The 17490-nt window shown below is 42.7% G+C and overlaps 1 protein-coding gene across 1 annotated transcript in view; it reads left to right on the forward strand.

Annotated features, from left to right (window-relative positions):
• Positions 1-17490, forward strand: part of PCSK9 (proprotein convertase subtilisin/kexin type 9) — a 184367-nt gene that overhangs the window by 127027 nt on the left and 39850 nt on the right. Inside the window, exons 9-10 of the mRNA XM_078670175.1 lie at positions 1452-1600; positions 5840-6017. Coding sequence (XP_078526301.1) covers positions 1452-1600; positions 5840-6017 — 327 coding nt within the window. The remainder of the gene's footprint in view (positions 1-1451; positions 1601-5839; positions 6018-17490) is intronic.

Genomic DNA, 17490 nt, shown 5'->3' on the forward strand with positions numbered 1-17490 from the left:
CCTAGAGATAGATTCCTTTGCCGATAGTTTCATCTTTAAATTGCTCTAATGTGGACTGATCCAAAATGTGAATGATACTTTCAGCATTCATAGCGGAGGGAAGCATGCTTTTATCCCTCTGTATTGTGAACTGATTTCGACAGATCTACCCAACTACAACAGCAGTCTCTGCCCCACCAAAAAAGAACAAGTAAAGAAAGATAAAAACATTTGTTCAAAGAAGTTACCACCACCAGAACCGTTGTTCGTAATAGCAGCATGTATGCATCGCCTGACAGCCAATCTTATGGTTGAATATATTTTTGGGCTCAACTGGAAGTGGGAGGGACTCATAATTGTGTAAAGGAACCTAGGATTGGAGTATTCGCTTCACCTCTGCCAATCCCATATCACTGCACAGAAAGCAAAAAGTGCTCATTCACTGAGAGAGATGTGTTGGCCAATAGCTTAACTCTTGCATTGTAATTATTCTCTTATAAGAGCAAAGGGAAGACCTATTGGCTATGCCAATGCTTGTTTACTTTCGTTGCTTTCTGATTTCTCTGTTCCCTGGAGATGTCAAAGGGGATATTATTAACCATTTGTAAAATTACGCCCATTAAAACAAGCCAGTCAAACCCAACCTTTGTAGTGGTACAGTAGAATTGTATTCCCCACATTTATTCAAAGCGAGCTGCATACATCCAACTTGATAAATGGTTTTATAGCCATGATAAATGCACAGTTAGTAGCTGGGAGTATGCAGACTTTCGCTCATGCTCATTCACGTTTTTGCTACAGTAATTCCAAGCAAGAGCTCTAAATAATGTCACTGAATGTTTCTTTGGTACTTGTATTAGCATATTAATCGGTGTGTTTGTGACATCAGATCACAATAAAGCTACAATATTCTAATCATACACAATTATCATTAGACAATTAGCCATAGGCACTTTAAAGCATGTTAACATTCCCTTACTTTAAAGTGGCATTTGATACTCATCCTTTTTTTAAACAAATCTTATTGGCTTAAACTGCTCTTCAGCTGTATTATGTTGTAGTTTGAGTTGACCTCTAAAATTGTGAAAAGGTACTTTAAAGTAAACTTGAGAAGTGCTAGTTCTTTTAATTGATGCAAGGGCTATCTTTAACTTGCACTTGACTATCGGGATGGAAGGTCTCTAAAGGTCTTATTGGAGCCTTGAGTCTTAAGATCTGTGAGCATTTGACCAGCATGGGTTGCTGAGTAACCCTCTGTATATTCATTGTGTATGAACCAAATATATGACGTTAGTTTTCAATTGTATGTGACTGGGTTATGATTGTATTCTTAACATCAATATGTAAATCATATAACATTGCTTTCCCTTGTACAATTATAAACCCATGAATAACAGAATACCAATTGCTGTCCTTGAAATAAAGTCTGTCCTTGAAATAAAGTCTGTTTTGGAATGTTTCTTTGTTTCCAGAGGAGGAGCTCTTTTGCCGTTCGGTTTGGTCAAAGCAGTCTGGTCTATCTCGTGCAGCGATAGCTGTTGCTCACTGCAGTGGAAATGAGGAAATGCTGAGCTGCTCCAGTTTCTCCAAGAACGGAAAGCGGAGAGGAGAGCACATGGAGGTATGCAGCATCAACTTAAGTCAATCTTTCATCAAACTAGATTTCAATGTTTGACTTTCATCATTGACCTTTCTTGTTAGGTCTCACCTACCAGATAACACAATTTGTCAGTAGCTAGTAGCTATTAGCATGGTGTGGACTTAACTTCCTCTTATTGTGTTTGTCCTTGCCAGTGGAGCACTGACACATCGCTTTGTGTCCTTCCACTGCTAATTTTTCAGGTGCTACTTTTTTCTTTTTGTTTAAGTGCTCCATAAGAGTGCATGTGTTTTCCAGCTGTATCTCTCATCTACCTCTCCAAGTTTACTCATATACTTCTCCGGCCCCTCTGCTGTGCTCATGTTGCTCTCTTACATATATGTTTCTCCATCACCCTTCTCCATGATGCATTCACTCTTCTGGGCTTCTCCCACTATGCATGGCTTTCATGGTTGTGGTCGTCTCCCTCCACCTCCACATTTCTGTCTCTCTCGTGCCTGTTTGACTTTCTCCCCCTCTTCACATTAAACTGTCCCCATTTGCGGCACTCTTGTGTGACTTTCCTAGCTCCTCTGTTGCTTTCCCCACCCCTCACTCACTGATTCCACACCACCCTCCATCCGTGTTGCTTCTGCCCCCTTATTGCTCCCACACCAGTGGTACTTTTTTCCCTTTATATTTACAGATATAACCCGGATCATTAACCAAAAAGAAAAAAAGTGATTGTGTCATTTTGAAGGGAAGTGCATGCATGGTGCACGCGCCAGCAAAATGATGTAGGCAATTGCATCGTAGGCTTTTTTCTTTTAACCATGCTGCATAGCATTGGGGATGCTGTAAAACATGGCTAAAACTATTGACTAAGCCAATAGGTCCCAAAGGTAAGGCTTATTGGCTTTAGCAATTCCTGTTCTTTACATAGTATTCTGACATACATCACTGTATAGGAGTCCATGCTAAAGCTTGAGTGAGGTGTTATGCAGTAAAGCACAAAATGCATCTGAGAGAGTATTTTGTCTTGGTGCAGGACATGGTGTAACCCTACAGAGCTCTGAACGTAGTCTTAATCATCCACAGCACATTCAGAGAAGAATACTCCATTTGGATGGGCATACATTTTAATTAATAAATGGTCTACGATAACATCTTGGGCAGGACTGACTGGAAGTTAAACACAGACCAACATTTCTTTTTGTTCATATCACACCTGTGATGCATAGGCAGGTGGATCCCATCCTCTTTAGCATGAGGCTAGAAGGTACATGAATATCGTATTAAAAAATCTATTTTCCATTTTTAGATCACTGGTATTTAGGTGTGTTTACAGAGAGACAGAGAAACTGTGAATACAACATATCCAATAATCAGAATATGTGGCACCATATTCTAGCATCTCAACATTGATTTTTTATATTATTATGCTGTAGGTGTATGACTTCACATTTATTTGATTCCGGTTTTATAATCCTTACCCCAACCAAGCTTGCCACTAATTATAGATGTTTTGATGGTACTGTTGAACTGTTACTTGCTTCCATATTTTTTAAATTAGCAGAGTTATATATTGTTTGTAGCATGTGTGGCTGTACATACACATGTACTCTACATGCTCCTGACATCTGCTGTTGGGCTCGGACGATTCCATCTTGTTTTTCTTCGAAAAAGCCTTATCGAGACACATGGTCTTGGTGATTCCTCCTCTGGTAGTGAATGTGCATAGGCACTGACTCCATTGCTAGACTGTTTATTAGGCAGGGTCTTTTCGATGAGGGCCTTCGATGAGGCCCTGCCATCTACCCTTGTTCTCATGCAATCACCCAGGCAATACCACTGCACTCCTTCGATCACTCAGCCTGTACTGCTGAAGTCCCTTGATCACTGTGCCCCTCTTGCCTGCCAAAAGGCTCAAAGATGAAGCCTCTGCTCTTCCTCCTCCTCCTCCTTACCCACTGCCACCTCCACCACCACCACCTCCCTCACCTCCTATGCCTTCGCCACAGGGGACCCCAGAGTTATACTCCGTTACTAGCAGTTTTAGCCCTTATTGCCCGGCTGAGAACTTTATCTGGGTACATCCGAGGATTTGTTTGAGAATTAGGATCTAGGCCCTCAGACAGACCCTGACCTAGAACATATCCCAGTCAGGGCCTCCTCCCCACTAGATGACACCTTGGAGTATCACAATGTCATTCAGTGTGCAGCTGCCTACCATAAAGTAGAAATATATATGCCACCCAGAGGTGTCATAGTAGAAACGCTTTCAAAGACAGCACTCTCTGTCCAGAACCTCCGAATGCTCAAAGGATTATCAAATCCAACCCTGAGAACAGGAGTAAGTGAAAGCTTGTATGGTGATACAAAAGGAAATATAAGCTGGCGCCCTCTGACCCGCTGTATATTTGGGACGTGTCCCACTGGACTCCTCAGTGGTTATGATTTCTGGGCAGATTGTAGCACCCCAGGCAACTAGGGATGCTCCGCCTCCTGACAAGGAGAGCAAGTGGATCAATGCTGTGGGGAAAAGAGCAACAGTAAGTGCGGTCACACACTGACACATTGACAATTCTGTAGGCCTCCTTTCTTGCTACGACAGAGCCCATTGGGAGGAGATGCAGTGCACCTTCAGGATCTCATGATCAGTATCCTTTGGCGTCACCATGACCCTAATGGTCTTTACCAAGCGTTTAGCGGTGGTAGCTGCTCACCTCAAGAGAGGAGAGACCCACGTCTTCCCCTTACTCAATGATTGGGTGATCAAGAGCTCAAGCAGACAGGAATGCCTAATCCACACTCAGCCTGGTGTTCACAGTGAGCACCACCAAGTCACACTCGGAGCCGCTTATAGAATTAAACCCTTCTCAGGGTCTGTACGCAACTCTGTAGTGAGCAAAGCCTTCCCTAGCCCCCAAAGGGTGCGAGCATTCCAGCAGCTTCTCTCTCTCTTTTTCAGCCTCTCTGTTCACTTCCAGTTCACACGGTAATGGGCCTTCTGGGAATGATGGCTTCATGCTTTGCTAAAGTACCCCATTCCAGACTACATATGCACCTGCTTCAGGAATGCCTCTCAAGACATAAGCGTATGGTCAGTTGAAAGATTTAGTGTTGGTAAGGGCCAGCACCCATTCCTCTCTGCAGTGGTGGAACAGCAACAATCTGCTGCAGGACAGGTCCTTTGCAGACCCAGTTTCACAAGCGACCATCACCATGGATGCATCTCTAGACGGCTGGGGAGCACACATCAACGACATGACAGTCCAGGGTCTGTGGCCATCTCATGAAAGGGAACGCCATATCAAACACTTCGAGAGGGCATGGACATACTTAGGAAAGCCCATAGGCCCGCTACACACACCTGCTATGCTGTTAAGTGGAATCGTTTTGTCTACTGATGAACTCCAAAGCATATAAACCCTCTTATGCCTATGGTGCAAGGCATTATGTGCTACCTCTTGCACTTACAAAAGTCAGGGTTAGCCTAAACATCAATCTGGCTACATTTAGCTACCATTGCTGCATCTGTGCAAAACATATATAATTAAAGCTTTTATGGAGGCCTCAAGCATGTCATTCCACCAAGTGTACTCCTAGCACCAGACTGGAATCTTAATGTTGTCCTCACCAGACTTATGGGACCCACTTTTCAGCCACTACGTTCATGCTATTTTTACTTTTTCTCTTGGAAGGTTGTTTTCCTGGTAGCTATAACGTCTCTGAGACGTATTAGTAAACAACAGGCCCTCACATTGCAGGAATCTTTCTTCCAAGTACATCAGGACAGGGTTGTTCTTGGAACCAATCACATATTTTTACCTAAGGTGGTCTCTTCATTCCATCTTAACCAGACCATCCAGCTCCCAGTTTTCTTTCCACATCCAGACTCAGTAGTTGAAAGGGCACTTCACACACTTGGTCTGAAGCATGCTTTTTACTACATTGATAGAACCAAATCTTTTCACAAAACACAACAACTGTTTGTGGCATGTGCACAGTCTTATAAAGGTCAATACATTTCTAAAGCAGGGATTGCCAGGTGGATTGTCAAATGCATCAAATGTGTTACACAAACATATATAGAACCCTACCTTACTGCCCCAAGCCAGACTGCACCAATGAACAGGGGGCTACTATGCCCTTTCTAGGGAATATACCTATAGTAGGTATTTGTAAAGCTGCCACCTGGTTCACTCCAAACACTCTTACATTATTGTGTGGATATTATGTGGACATTATTTTATTATCATAATTTTTCTAAAATTATAGGTTCATGAAGGCAAGAAGCAGTGTGTGGCTCACAATGCTTTTGGTGGTGATGGAGTCTATGCCATTGCGAGATGTTGTGTTTGGCCAAAAGCTGAGTGTCATATTGCTTCCAGTTCTCCATCCGAAGATGGTACTGGGGTGACTGCGAGCTGCTCAAAAGATGAACACATTTTGACAGGTAAGATGTTAGCTTTACATTAATAGCTTTGATATCAGTGTTTGAGAGTCTATTCTAATGGCTTGTCATTACTGTAAATTGTATTTGTTTTGTGACAGCTTTTAGTAACTTTTGTCATATAACAATGTATCTGCAAAAGGACCTGATAGTTAATTAATAGCAGTACTTAATTTGTGCTAGTTGTTGCCTGTGGGTCACCTCTCTTACTTATTTCACAGGACAGGGACCTTTGCCATTTCCTAAACTGTCCCGATTCTTGACTGAAGCTACTTTAAGTCAGGGAGCAAGGGATACGATTTCCACTTTTCCAAAAGAATAATACCGACATTTTTGTTCTTGTTTTAAGACTCTGCAAAGGACCGGACATGATACTTAAATAGAACTTCCTGTTTTAGTTTCCTTTATTTCTCAGTCAGGGATCTCTAAGGCAGTTCTAGAGCACGTTTTAAAGTACTGTATTCTTATATTTTCTGTTTGAAGTATGTAGTGATAAGGGGGAAATATAAGCTTTAGATTTTTTTTGTTAAATAATTTTTTATTAAGATTTCAGAAAAATAGAAACATTATTCATCCAATGAACACATTATGAATGAAATATATCAATTAATATATATGAGAAAAACATGAGTAAATAATTCAAAAGAGGAACAGATAAAAAGAGGTGAAGAAAGAGAAAAAGAAAATAAGAGGATAGGAAAAGATAGAGAAGAAAGGAAAATATAAGAAAGAAGAGAAAGAAATTAGAGATTAGAAGAAAGTAAGAATTTAAGATGCAGGTGCATGTGTAGAAAGATAAAAAGTAAAAGGTAGCCAAAGTAAGATTTTATTTTCTGAGAAAGAGTAATAGAAGAAACAGTAGCAATTCTATGTTCATCACAAATATAATTCCACCAAGTTAGTAATGATACTTTAGAGTTATCTTTCCAACATGACAGAATTCCTTTAAATGCTAGAGCGATAAATAAGTCAAACAGCAAAGAAATATGATTAGAAACATCAAAATCAGGTGACGGGGAACCGGGAAAACATTTGTATGGCTAATGGAATACTACAATGAAATATCTTCATACATTTAGCACAAACAGATTGCCAAAACTTCAATACATTAGAACAATTGTAAAGTTGATGAATTAAAGTCCCAGTGGATTTAGAACAGGACCAACATAGGGACGAGGAAGTAGTGGAAAAAATGGATATACAAACAGGGGTATTAACAGCTCTATTATAAATAAAGTATAGGGATTGAGTAATACGAGCGGCAATAGAAGTTTTAAATAACTTGAGCCATAATTTATCCCAAGAAGAAATAGGAAGTCATAAAGATAAATCTGCTTCCCAAAGTAATTCAATATGGGATTTAGGTCGTTCAGTAATAGGTGATAACTACATCTTATAAATAAAAGCATCCTTAGGTCTATGGTCATGGGAAATACTATATAACGATGAGGGTGGAATTATCGAGGGAGAAGCTAAGGGGGAATTTTTGGAAGATAAATAAGACTGCAAAGCTGTGGATATTGAAAGATATTCATTAAACAATGAATCAGGTAAATTATAATGTAATTGTAGCTCATGGAAGCGGATATTATTCTGGATTAATTGATGAGTAAAAATAATTCTCTTCTCCTTTCAGTGTTTGTAATAAAATGATTTCCGTTTATATTTGATACATTTATTATACCTAATAGTGGAAGACAAAAAACATTGATATGAATCTAAACCATTGGAAAAAATATTATATAATAAGTGACAAGTTTATTTTAACATGGGATTATCTAATATGAAGGTACAATTAGACATATATGTTATATTTTTAAAAGAAAAATCTTTTAATAGGGAACGCTCGAAAATAATCCAACAAGGGATAGGGATATCCGCAAAGACATAAGTTAAGGTAAAAAATTGACAAATAAAAAAGGCAGAATGATAGGATTTAAAATCTGGAAAGCGCACACCACCTTCTATTTTGGGACGTTTGAGTTTCATAAGAGCTATACGGGGGTGTTTGTTATTCCAGGAATCCGAACAGGTAACATGGATAATGTATAGAGGACATGCAGCACAATCATCATTTTAATAGTGTCCAATCTACCCCACCATGACAAATGGAGAGGGGACCAGAAAAGAAGGAGTGACTGTATTTTGGTTGTTAGGCTATTAAACGTATACCTAATGGTGGCAGATAAACTGGAGAACTAAATTCAAAGATATTTGATTTTTGTGGAACACCAGGTAAAATTAGTGTTATTAAACATACATTGGTAGCCAATAGAGTTCAAGGGTAAGACTTCTGTCTTAGAAAAGTTCAACTTATATCCAGAAATACTGGAATACAACTGAGCCTCATCCACAAAAGGAGGGAAGGAAGAAACGGGATCAGACATATACACTAATATATCATCAGCATATGCTGACAACTTAGTTTCAATAGCTTTATGTGTAAAGCCAGAAATACGAGAATTAAATCAAATACGTTCAAGGAAAGTTTCAAGACATAAAACAAATAACAAGGGTGAAAGGGGACAACCTTGGCATGTACCTCTATATAATGGAAAGATTTAGAAAAATGGTTATTCACAAAAATACTAGCACGAGGAAAAGAATAAAGCAATTTTACTTAAGAAATAAAAGTTGGACCAAACCCAAACCATTGGAGTGTATTGAACATGAATTCCCAGTTTATACGGTCAAAAGCTTTTTCAGCATCTAAGGACAATGCTGCAAGTGGAGATTTATACTTCTTCCCAAAAGAGATAACATTAGCAAACATGCGAGCATTATCGGAAGCCAATCTGCCCTTAACAATTCCAGCTTAACCAATAGTGGGATAATATTCTCAATTCGGGAGGCAAGGATTTTAGCAAAAATCTTACAGTCCTAATTGATTAATGAAATGGGGCTATAGTTTTTACAGAGGGAATGACCTTTATCGGGTTTGGCAATCAGAACAATCAAGGCTTCCATGAAGGAACCAGAAGCTTTCGAATCAGCAATAAATTAGTTAAAAAGGGTCAGGAGTTTGGGAACAAAAATAGATGAAAAAATGGAAAACAATTCAACAGAGAGACCATCCTGACTTGGTGCTTTCGATTTTTTTAAGGATTTGATGGCTTCCATTATCTCCTGAGGGGTGACCTTTCTTTCTAGTAATTCAAATTGATCAGGAAGCAAAGGGGGTTTAGGGAGGCCCAAAAAAAAGGAGTGGCGGAATTTGTGTCATCAGTGTGCAATGACTGATAATAATCATGGAATGCATTAGCAATATCTTCATCAGAGGATACTAGGATATTAGTAGAATCATTAAGAATAGGGCCAATATTTTTACGTTCAGATTTAATTTTTAAGTAGTTGGCCAGCATCTTACCAGCTTTATTTTGCCCTCCGTGATACTTAGACTTGATTTTTAAGAAGGACATTGCATGCATCAATTGTGGCAAGTTTGTTAAGAGCAGATTTGGCCTTAATTAGTTCATGGAGGACAGAGGAAGTTCTAGAAGTAAAGTAATTATGTTCCAGCATTTTGAGTTGTTTTAGTAAAATTGCATACTTGGCCTTAGCAATTCTCTTCTTTTTTGCTGAGTATGAAATAGTAAAGCCACAGAAGGATGCCTTATAGTCATCCCAAGTATTAGTAACGGAGGTGTCCAAAGGATTATTAATAAATTGATTAATAAAAGTAGTAGCTGCAGTTACAAAAGCATTGTCAGATAGCAAACAATTATTAAGCTTCCAACAGCCAACTTTTGGAGAACTCAGGGAAAGATCAAGAGCAAAAATCTCAGAGGATTGAATAGATGGGAGTAAGGGTTTACTAACCAAAATATAATCAATTCTAGAACGAGTATGAACATTAGAATAAAAAGTAAACTCCAGGGTACCAGGGATACATGTCCACCAAACATCATGTAATGAACGAGAGGTAGTGGCAGATTGAAAAGATTTATGGGTTTTATCTGGACTGAATTTACATTTGGATTGTCTATCAGAGAAAGGATCCAACCATTGGTTAAAATCCCCAGCAACAATAATATGTGGGCCATCAATAGAGGAGAGTAAAATCTTAATTCCAAAAGTCAGGATCTGACTTAACAGGGCCGTAGATATTCAATAAGACAAGTTCTTTATTTTGTATAACAACCTTAGCCATTACCCAGCGTCCATCACTATCACATTGCGTAGATAAAATATGTACGTGAAACGATTTATGAAATGATATAGCAACACCACCTTTTCGATTAGAGGCTGGAGAATAATCAATTTGACCCACCCATTGTCTCTTCAATTTAAGTGACTCTATATCATTAGAATGCGTTTCCTGAATAAACAAAACATGATAATTCAATTTAGACTAATGAGAGAGTACCTTTTGTCTTTTGACTGGGTTTCCAAGACCACAAACATTCCACGTGACAACATTACACAATATGGAGGGAGGGGAGGGTAATACATGAATGGAGATGATACACTTCAGGAGAACAGCTGAAAGCAGAAAGACACCACTTATTAAATAAATCCTGAAAACAAAATGTAGCACAACAAATAATAGGCACATGCATCAAGCAACATATTGTTAAAGAGAAAGAATAAACAGGAAAGAATGAAGAAAGAAAAAAGAATACGAAGAAAAAAAGATAGATCAAGGAAAGATATCCAGATCTAAGAAACAGAGTAAACAAAATGAGCATGGAGCGTAACTGCGCCGAGAACAGATGAAGCAGCAAAGGAGCAATTGAAGGAATGAACATAGGAACAGCCCTAGGAAATCTATTAGAAAGAAATAAAGGAGAGGGGGGGGGGGGCGCTAGAGGGTGCACTGCGGAATGGCTGGCTCCTGAGGTAGCTCCGCCGGACGGGTGACTGTTACTGCAATTAACGCTGTGCTGCTGGCAGAGATATAAGCATTTTTGAAAGATATCGACGTTGGAACACCTGGACAATGACCAGCGGGAGGTAAAATCGCCTGAAGCGCTGCTCGTGAGGCAAAAGAGTGAACACCGCGACCTAGGCTTCAAGATGGCGGCGCCCGCGATATGAAATCGGAGCCATGAAGAGCTTTCACGGCGCATGAGGGCTGCCCTAACGAGATCCCTGAGGACTCCCTGGGACTTAGCAGGGCTGAAGGAGATAGCGACCGTCACCTTAGCACACAACACGCTAACCGTGAGTACCCAGAAGGATGCGTTACGTGAGGCATTGGTAGTGGGCAAAATGGCGGCTACGGTGAAACGCAAAGGGACGGAGGCCGGGATAAGGAGATGAGAGGCGCGTGGAAACTATTTTATGGACTATGTCCGCTGTGCACTAAAGCCGCCTGATACAAAACGCTCTACACCCATGTCCCACTAATGTGAGCAACTGCTGAGGCTTAGTGCAGCGCTACTAACACAGTGGCAAGCCCTGTGGGATAAAATTCAACATGCGACCTGACACTGATATCGGGCCTCCAAGGCGAATTCATACACAGCGCACCACACTAATGCCGGCTCGGAGATCCTAATGCAGCTGACACATCAAGTACGATTATAGCCTATAGAAATCTGTGGCATAGGCTATAAGTATTCGATACTAACGAGGGTAGGTTAGAAGGTGGCAGAGACACAAGACCTCATCCGGTGCCAGATGCAATGCCTGCCTGCATTACTGAACTTGATACCGAGAACGGAGACCCCCTTGACCAAAATCGTGCTCTAACTGCGACCGCCTTCTCAATGGAGCGCTACACAACACTGGCACGCAGCCCATGGACCCGTCGCCACTAAAGGGAAGCTCGGCGTAGTTCATCGCCTGGGTCAACCAGGAGCACAAATCCTAGAGCGAAGTGGAACACGAGGCCACCGGCTGCAATGACGATACGGCCTCATGTGTATAAACGACTATCAGTAAGCCGCTAGCAAAACTGTTGACTTGGACATTGCCGCCAGCCTTTTGTTTCATTGCAATTACGTCACGACTCCAATGAACAAGGTTAATCCATGTGACGTCAGAAACTAGAGTGCAGTCCGCCATTAGCGTTGTTCCGAATAGAAGCTGGGGCCTACCGCGCCACGCAAGCAAGATGGGAAAGCTGGAGAAACAACAATCGAAGCTACAGTTTGTGGCGAAAAAACAAAGCAAAGGGGCCACAGCACTATCAGAGACGGAAGGGGACAATGATGTAGAAGACGGAAACGGTATGGAGGGAGTGCTCCGAGCCATACAGCGCAGTCTACAAGAAATTAATGGGAAACTGGATAATCTGACGCAAATAGTGGACAACATGGCCACCAAGTTGGACAAACACGGAGAGAGACTAGTGGAGGCGGAAACAAGGCTGTTGGCAGTAGAGAATGAATCCAGTAACACCACTAAGTCCTGTGCCAACATGGAGAAAACGTTGGAAGCACTGCGTCCCAAGACGGAGGATCTGGAAGCGCGGTCCCGCCGCAATAATGTTCGTATAGCGGGCCTTCCGGAGTCGACAAACACTGGGAAAATGGAACACTATGTAGAAGATCTCATTAAAGACCTCTTCGGAGACGGGGAGTTGTCGCCAGTATTCCTTGTGGATCAAAAAGGGGGGTGGTGATGGACAGAGTATCTGAATTAAGCAGAACACTCCTACCCAGTCAAAAGATCAGGGCTTGATCCATCACCGTTTTTTAGCTCACTGCACCATCCCAGTTCAGAACCTGGCTACATGCAAATTAGTCTGTCCCTGGCCCAGTGCATCATGGGAACAGGGCAGACCAAACTACCAAGCCAATTCTTTACTGGAAAGGAAACAAGCTTCCGGGGACCGGTTTCTGGCATTCCAGCCGTCTTCGGCCCGGCTTGCTTGAATCCTGATGGTGCAGTGAGCAAGGGACTCACATCTGAGCATACCCTTCCACACTTGTGGTGGCCAAAACGATTCAAAAAGGGGGGTGGTGATGGACAGAGTATCTGAATTAAGCAGAACACTCCTACCCAGTCAAAAGATCAGGGCTTGATCCATCACCGTTTTTTAACTCACTGCACCATCCCAGTTCAGAACCTGGCTACATGCAAATTAGTCTGTCCCTGGCCCAGTGCATCATGGGAACAGGGCAGACCAAACTACCAAGCCAATTCTTTACTGGAAAGGAAACAAGCTTCCGGGCACCACCCCCTTTTCTGAATCATTTTTGGCCACTATAGGTGTGGCAGGGTATACTCAGACATGAGTCCCTTGCTCACTGCTCCATCAGGATTCAAGCAAGCCGGGCCGACGAGGCTGAAATGCCAGAAACCGGTCCCCGGTAGCTTGTCTCCTTTCTGGTGAAGAATTGGCTTGGTAGTTTGGTCTGCCCTGTTCCCATGATGCACTGGGCCAGGGACAGACTAATTTGCATATAGCCAGGTTCTGAGCTGGGATGGGGCAGTGAGCTAAATAACGGTGATGGATCAAGCCCTGATCTTTGGACTGGGTAAGAGTGGTCTGCTTAATTCAGACACTCTGTTCATCACCACCCCCTTTTCTGAATCATTTTTGGCCACTATAGGTGTGGCAGGGTATACTCAGACATGAGTACCTTGCTCACTGCTCCATCAGGATTCAAGCAAGCCGGGCCGACGAGGCTGAAATGCCAGAAACCGGTCCCCGGTAGCTTGTCTCCTTTCTGGTGAAGAATTGGCTTGGTAGTTTGGTCTGCCCTGTTCCCATGATGCACTGGGCCAGGGACAGACTAATTTGCATATAGCCAGGTTCTGAGCTGGGATGGGGCAGTGAGCTAAATAACGGTGATGGATCAAGCCCTGATCTTTGGACTGGGTAAGAGTGGTCTGCTTAATTCAGACACTCTGTTCATCACCACCCCCTTTTCTGAATCATTTTTGGCCACTATAGGTGTGGCAGGGTATACTCAGACATGAGTCCCTTGCTCACTGCTCCATCAGGATTCAAGCAAGCCAGGCCGACGAGGCTGAAATGCCAGAAACCGGTCCCCGGTAGCTTGTCTCCTTTCTGGTGAAGAATTGGCTTGGTAGTTTGGTCTGCCCTGTTCCCATGATGCACTGGGCCAGGGACAGACTAATTTGCATATAGCCAGGTTCTGAGCTGGGATGGGGCAGTGAGCTAAATAACGGTGATGGATCAAGCCCTGATCTTTGGACTGGGTAAGAGTGGTCTGCTTAATTCAGACACTCTGTTCATCACCACCCCCTTTTCTGAATCATTTTTGGCCACTATAGGTGTGGCAGGGTATACTCAGACATGAGTCCCTTGCTCACTGCTCCATCAGGATTCAAGCAAGCCGGGCCGACGAGGCTGAAATGCCAGAAACCGGTCCCCGGTAGCTTGTCTCCTTTCTGGTGAAGAATTGGCTTGGTAGTTTGGTCTGCCCTGTTCCCATGATGCACTGGGCCAGGGACAGACTAATTTGCATATAGCCAGGTTCTGAGCTGGGATGGGGCAGTGAGCTAAATAACGGTGATGGATCAAGCCCTGATCTTTGGACTGGGTAAGAGTGGTCTGCTTAATTCAGACACTCTGTTCATCACCACCCCCTTTTCTGAATCAGTATTCCTTGTGGAACGTGCAAATCGCTTTCTTGCGCCTCGACCAAATCGACCCGGATCACACCATGGCAGTCTAACTGGCCCTCAAAGAATACCACCCAGCTAAGAAAAAGCTACGAGACCTGGGCGTCGAATACTCTATGCTCTACCCAGCAAAACTCAAAGTAACCCACGCTGGCCGCTCTACGATACTCCCCACGCCGCAATGAGCCCATGAGTATATAAAAAAACTAAGCCGACGGCGGAAGGCGACTGGACAGGAGGAACAGCAGAGTGACGAGGTCTGAGCTAATCCATTCAGGTACTAATGTTTAATCACTGAATCAATGGGACCGCGGACTCTGACATTTTTATTCTGTATGGGACCCCATATCAGAGCATACGCCACGTTAGTTACAAAACTGGCACCAATGCACACGTATTTAGGGATATTGCATCTTTATGAGGTTATTCCTATGTTTCACAGTTGTTATATGCTCTGAAAGTCGTTGAAGTTCGGGTGAACGGTATTAATGACAATATTCGCAGTGGGCCTGCACTGGAATGTCGCTGACACCTGTCTTTTTGTACTGCCAGACGGTAGGGTGCTTCAAAAACTGAGCAGATCACTATGTGCAAACTCACAGGCACCCAACTATAGTTATAATCACATAAGATGCCTTACTACTATTCGTGTTAACTTTGTTTATATGACAGACAAGCTGAGTCTGGACAATGGATCTACATCACCTTGTACTGGGGGGAGATGATTACACTCAGACAATAGGGCCAGATATGGACAAATGTTGAAATGTTGTATGATGTTACACCTCATTGCAGAAATGTCACCGTACGGGATATTCAAGGATGTACAGCACTATGATCACATTTGCTAATTAAGACAGTACACCCGTCCACATACACAATGTGGATGGAGATGTGCGCACCCGGTGGACCCCCTATGTGGGTGTTCCCCAACACAAGTTGTTTCTACAGGTTAACTAATTCAGGGATATGGCTTTGGCAGGGTTGGGATGCTGAAGTGGGAGGGGGGAGGGGGGTGGGCGTTTGGGACTGTTACTTACAGATCACTATACCTGAGACGCATTGCAAACTCCAGATCACACAGAATGAACGTTGTTATGGGCTACCTAGTAATTGATGTTTTGCAAAGTCATAAGACACTTCGGAAATGGGTCACCATGTTAATGTGTTGCAAATATAGTATTCGATAATGAAGTGAAACCGGCGCAACTGAATCTAATCACCTGGAATGTGCGGGGTCTGAATAACCCTACAAAAATCCACCAAATATTTGCTTATTTCAACAGACTCCAGGTGGATATTGTATTTCTTCAGGAAACGCACATTGCAGCGAATGCGTCAATAACACTAGGTAATAGATTGGCTGAGGCGGTACACAGCTCGAATTATTCCTCCTATTCACGAGGTGTCATTATTCTCATAAGAAAGGGAGTTAACTTCAGGGTCTCGAGTGTGCTAAAGGACACGGAAGGTAGATATGTCATAGTGATTGGCATTATTTGTAATCATAATGTAGCGTTAATAAACACATATGGTCCGAACATAGATGACCCAGGGTTCTACACTAAATTATGGCACACCATTTCTGACTTACATGTAGCACACTTAGTGTGGGGGGGTGATTTCAATATTGCCCTGAAGGATGGACTAGACCGCTCACCAAATACTGCAGAACCACATAAAAGGGCGTTGGAGGCACTACAAGATGCTATGGTAGATTTACGGCTAACTGACATTTGGAGGACACGGTACCCAGACCATTTAGAAGCCACACATATAACTGCAGCGCACAATTGCTGGTCGAGAATTGACTACTGGTTGGGGTCGGGCGAGGTATCCCTATGGACAACCTCCATTAAGCACTTACCGCGCACACTATCTGACTACAGCCCGGTGCTACTCTCCTTACAAATGCCATACTACACCCCCCCTCCATTTACCTGGCGGTTTAATGCCGCGGCACTCCTAGACTCAGTATACACAGACACTATTCACAAAGCTATAGTGGAATATTTCGAACTCAAGGCTCCAACAACTGAGGAACTGGGGCTGTTATGGGAAGCATTTAAAGCGACAATTAGGGGAAAATGTATTAGCACTACTGCGGGAATCCTAAAAGATATAAGACGGCAACTGCTTATTAGGGAATCCAAACTGCGTGAGTTAGAAAGACGATATGAACACTCCAGAGACTCCTCCATACTGGGTGAAATAAAGGTGGTTCTGGCAGAACACCAGGAGTATGCCATTGATGAACTTAACTATGTCTCAAAACGCTGGAAGGCGAGGGCATACGGGGAGGGAGGCAGACCTGGGAGAGCCCTAGCGCAAAAAATCTGCACTGGACATTCCCCACAATACATACACAAGGTGAAAGACCACGCGGGCACTGTCAAATATGACATGTAGGGCATACTAGATGAATTTCGAGCCACTTATGGTCAATTGTATGAGTCACGTCTCACGGTGTTGAAGGCCGACATACTAGAATATATGGCAGATGTAGAAATTGCATGGCTGTCAGATGCACATATAGCATACTTATCCCGACCAGTAAGGGTTGAGGAGGTAACTGATATCATAAAAGCCCTCCCAACGGCAAAGCGCCAGGACCGGATGGATTTACAGGAGAGTTTTATAAGGCATTTGCGGATTTGCTAGCTCCACATCTGGTAAGACTGTATGGAGATGCTCACAAAAAACAAACTCTCCTAGCATCCCTCCGTGAAGCAATGATTGTGGCACTATTGAAGCCGGGTAAAGATCAAGAACATTGTGATTCGTACAGGCCATTGTCACTCATAAACGTAGATACTAAGATCATTGCGAGTGTAATTGCTTCACGACTTAAGCCCTTGATGCCGTTGCTGGTTAGACCGGATCAGTCTGGCTTCATACCAGAGAGGTCCACGACACATAACACACGTACATTATT

This window comes from Lissotriton helveticus, chromosome 1_2 (assembly GCF_964261635.1).
Source record: "Lissotriton helveticus chromosome 1_2, aLisHel1.1, whole genome shotgun sequence".
NCBI lineage: Eukaryota > Metazoa > Chordata > Amphibia > Caudata > Salamandridae > Lissotriton > Lissotriton helveticus.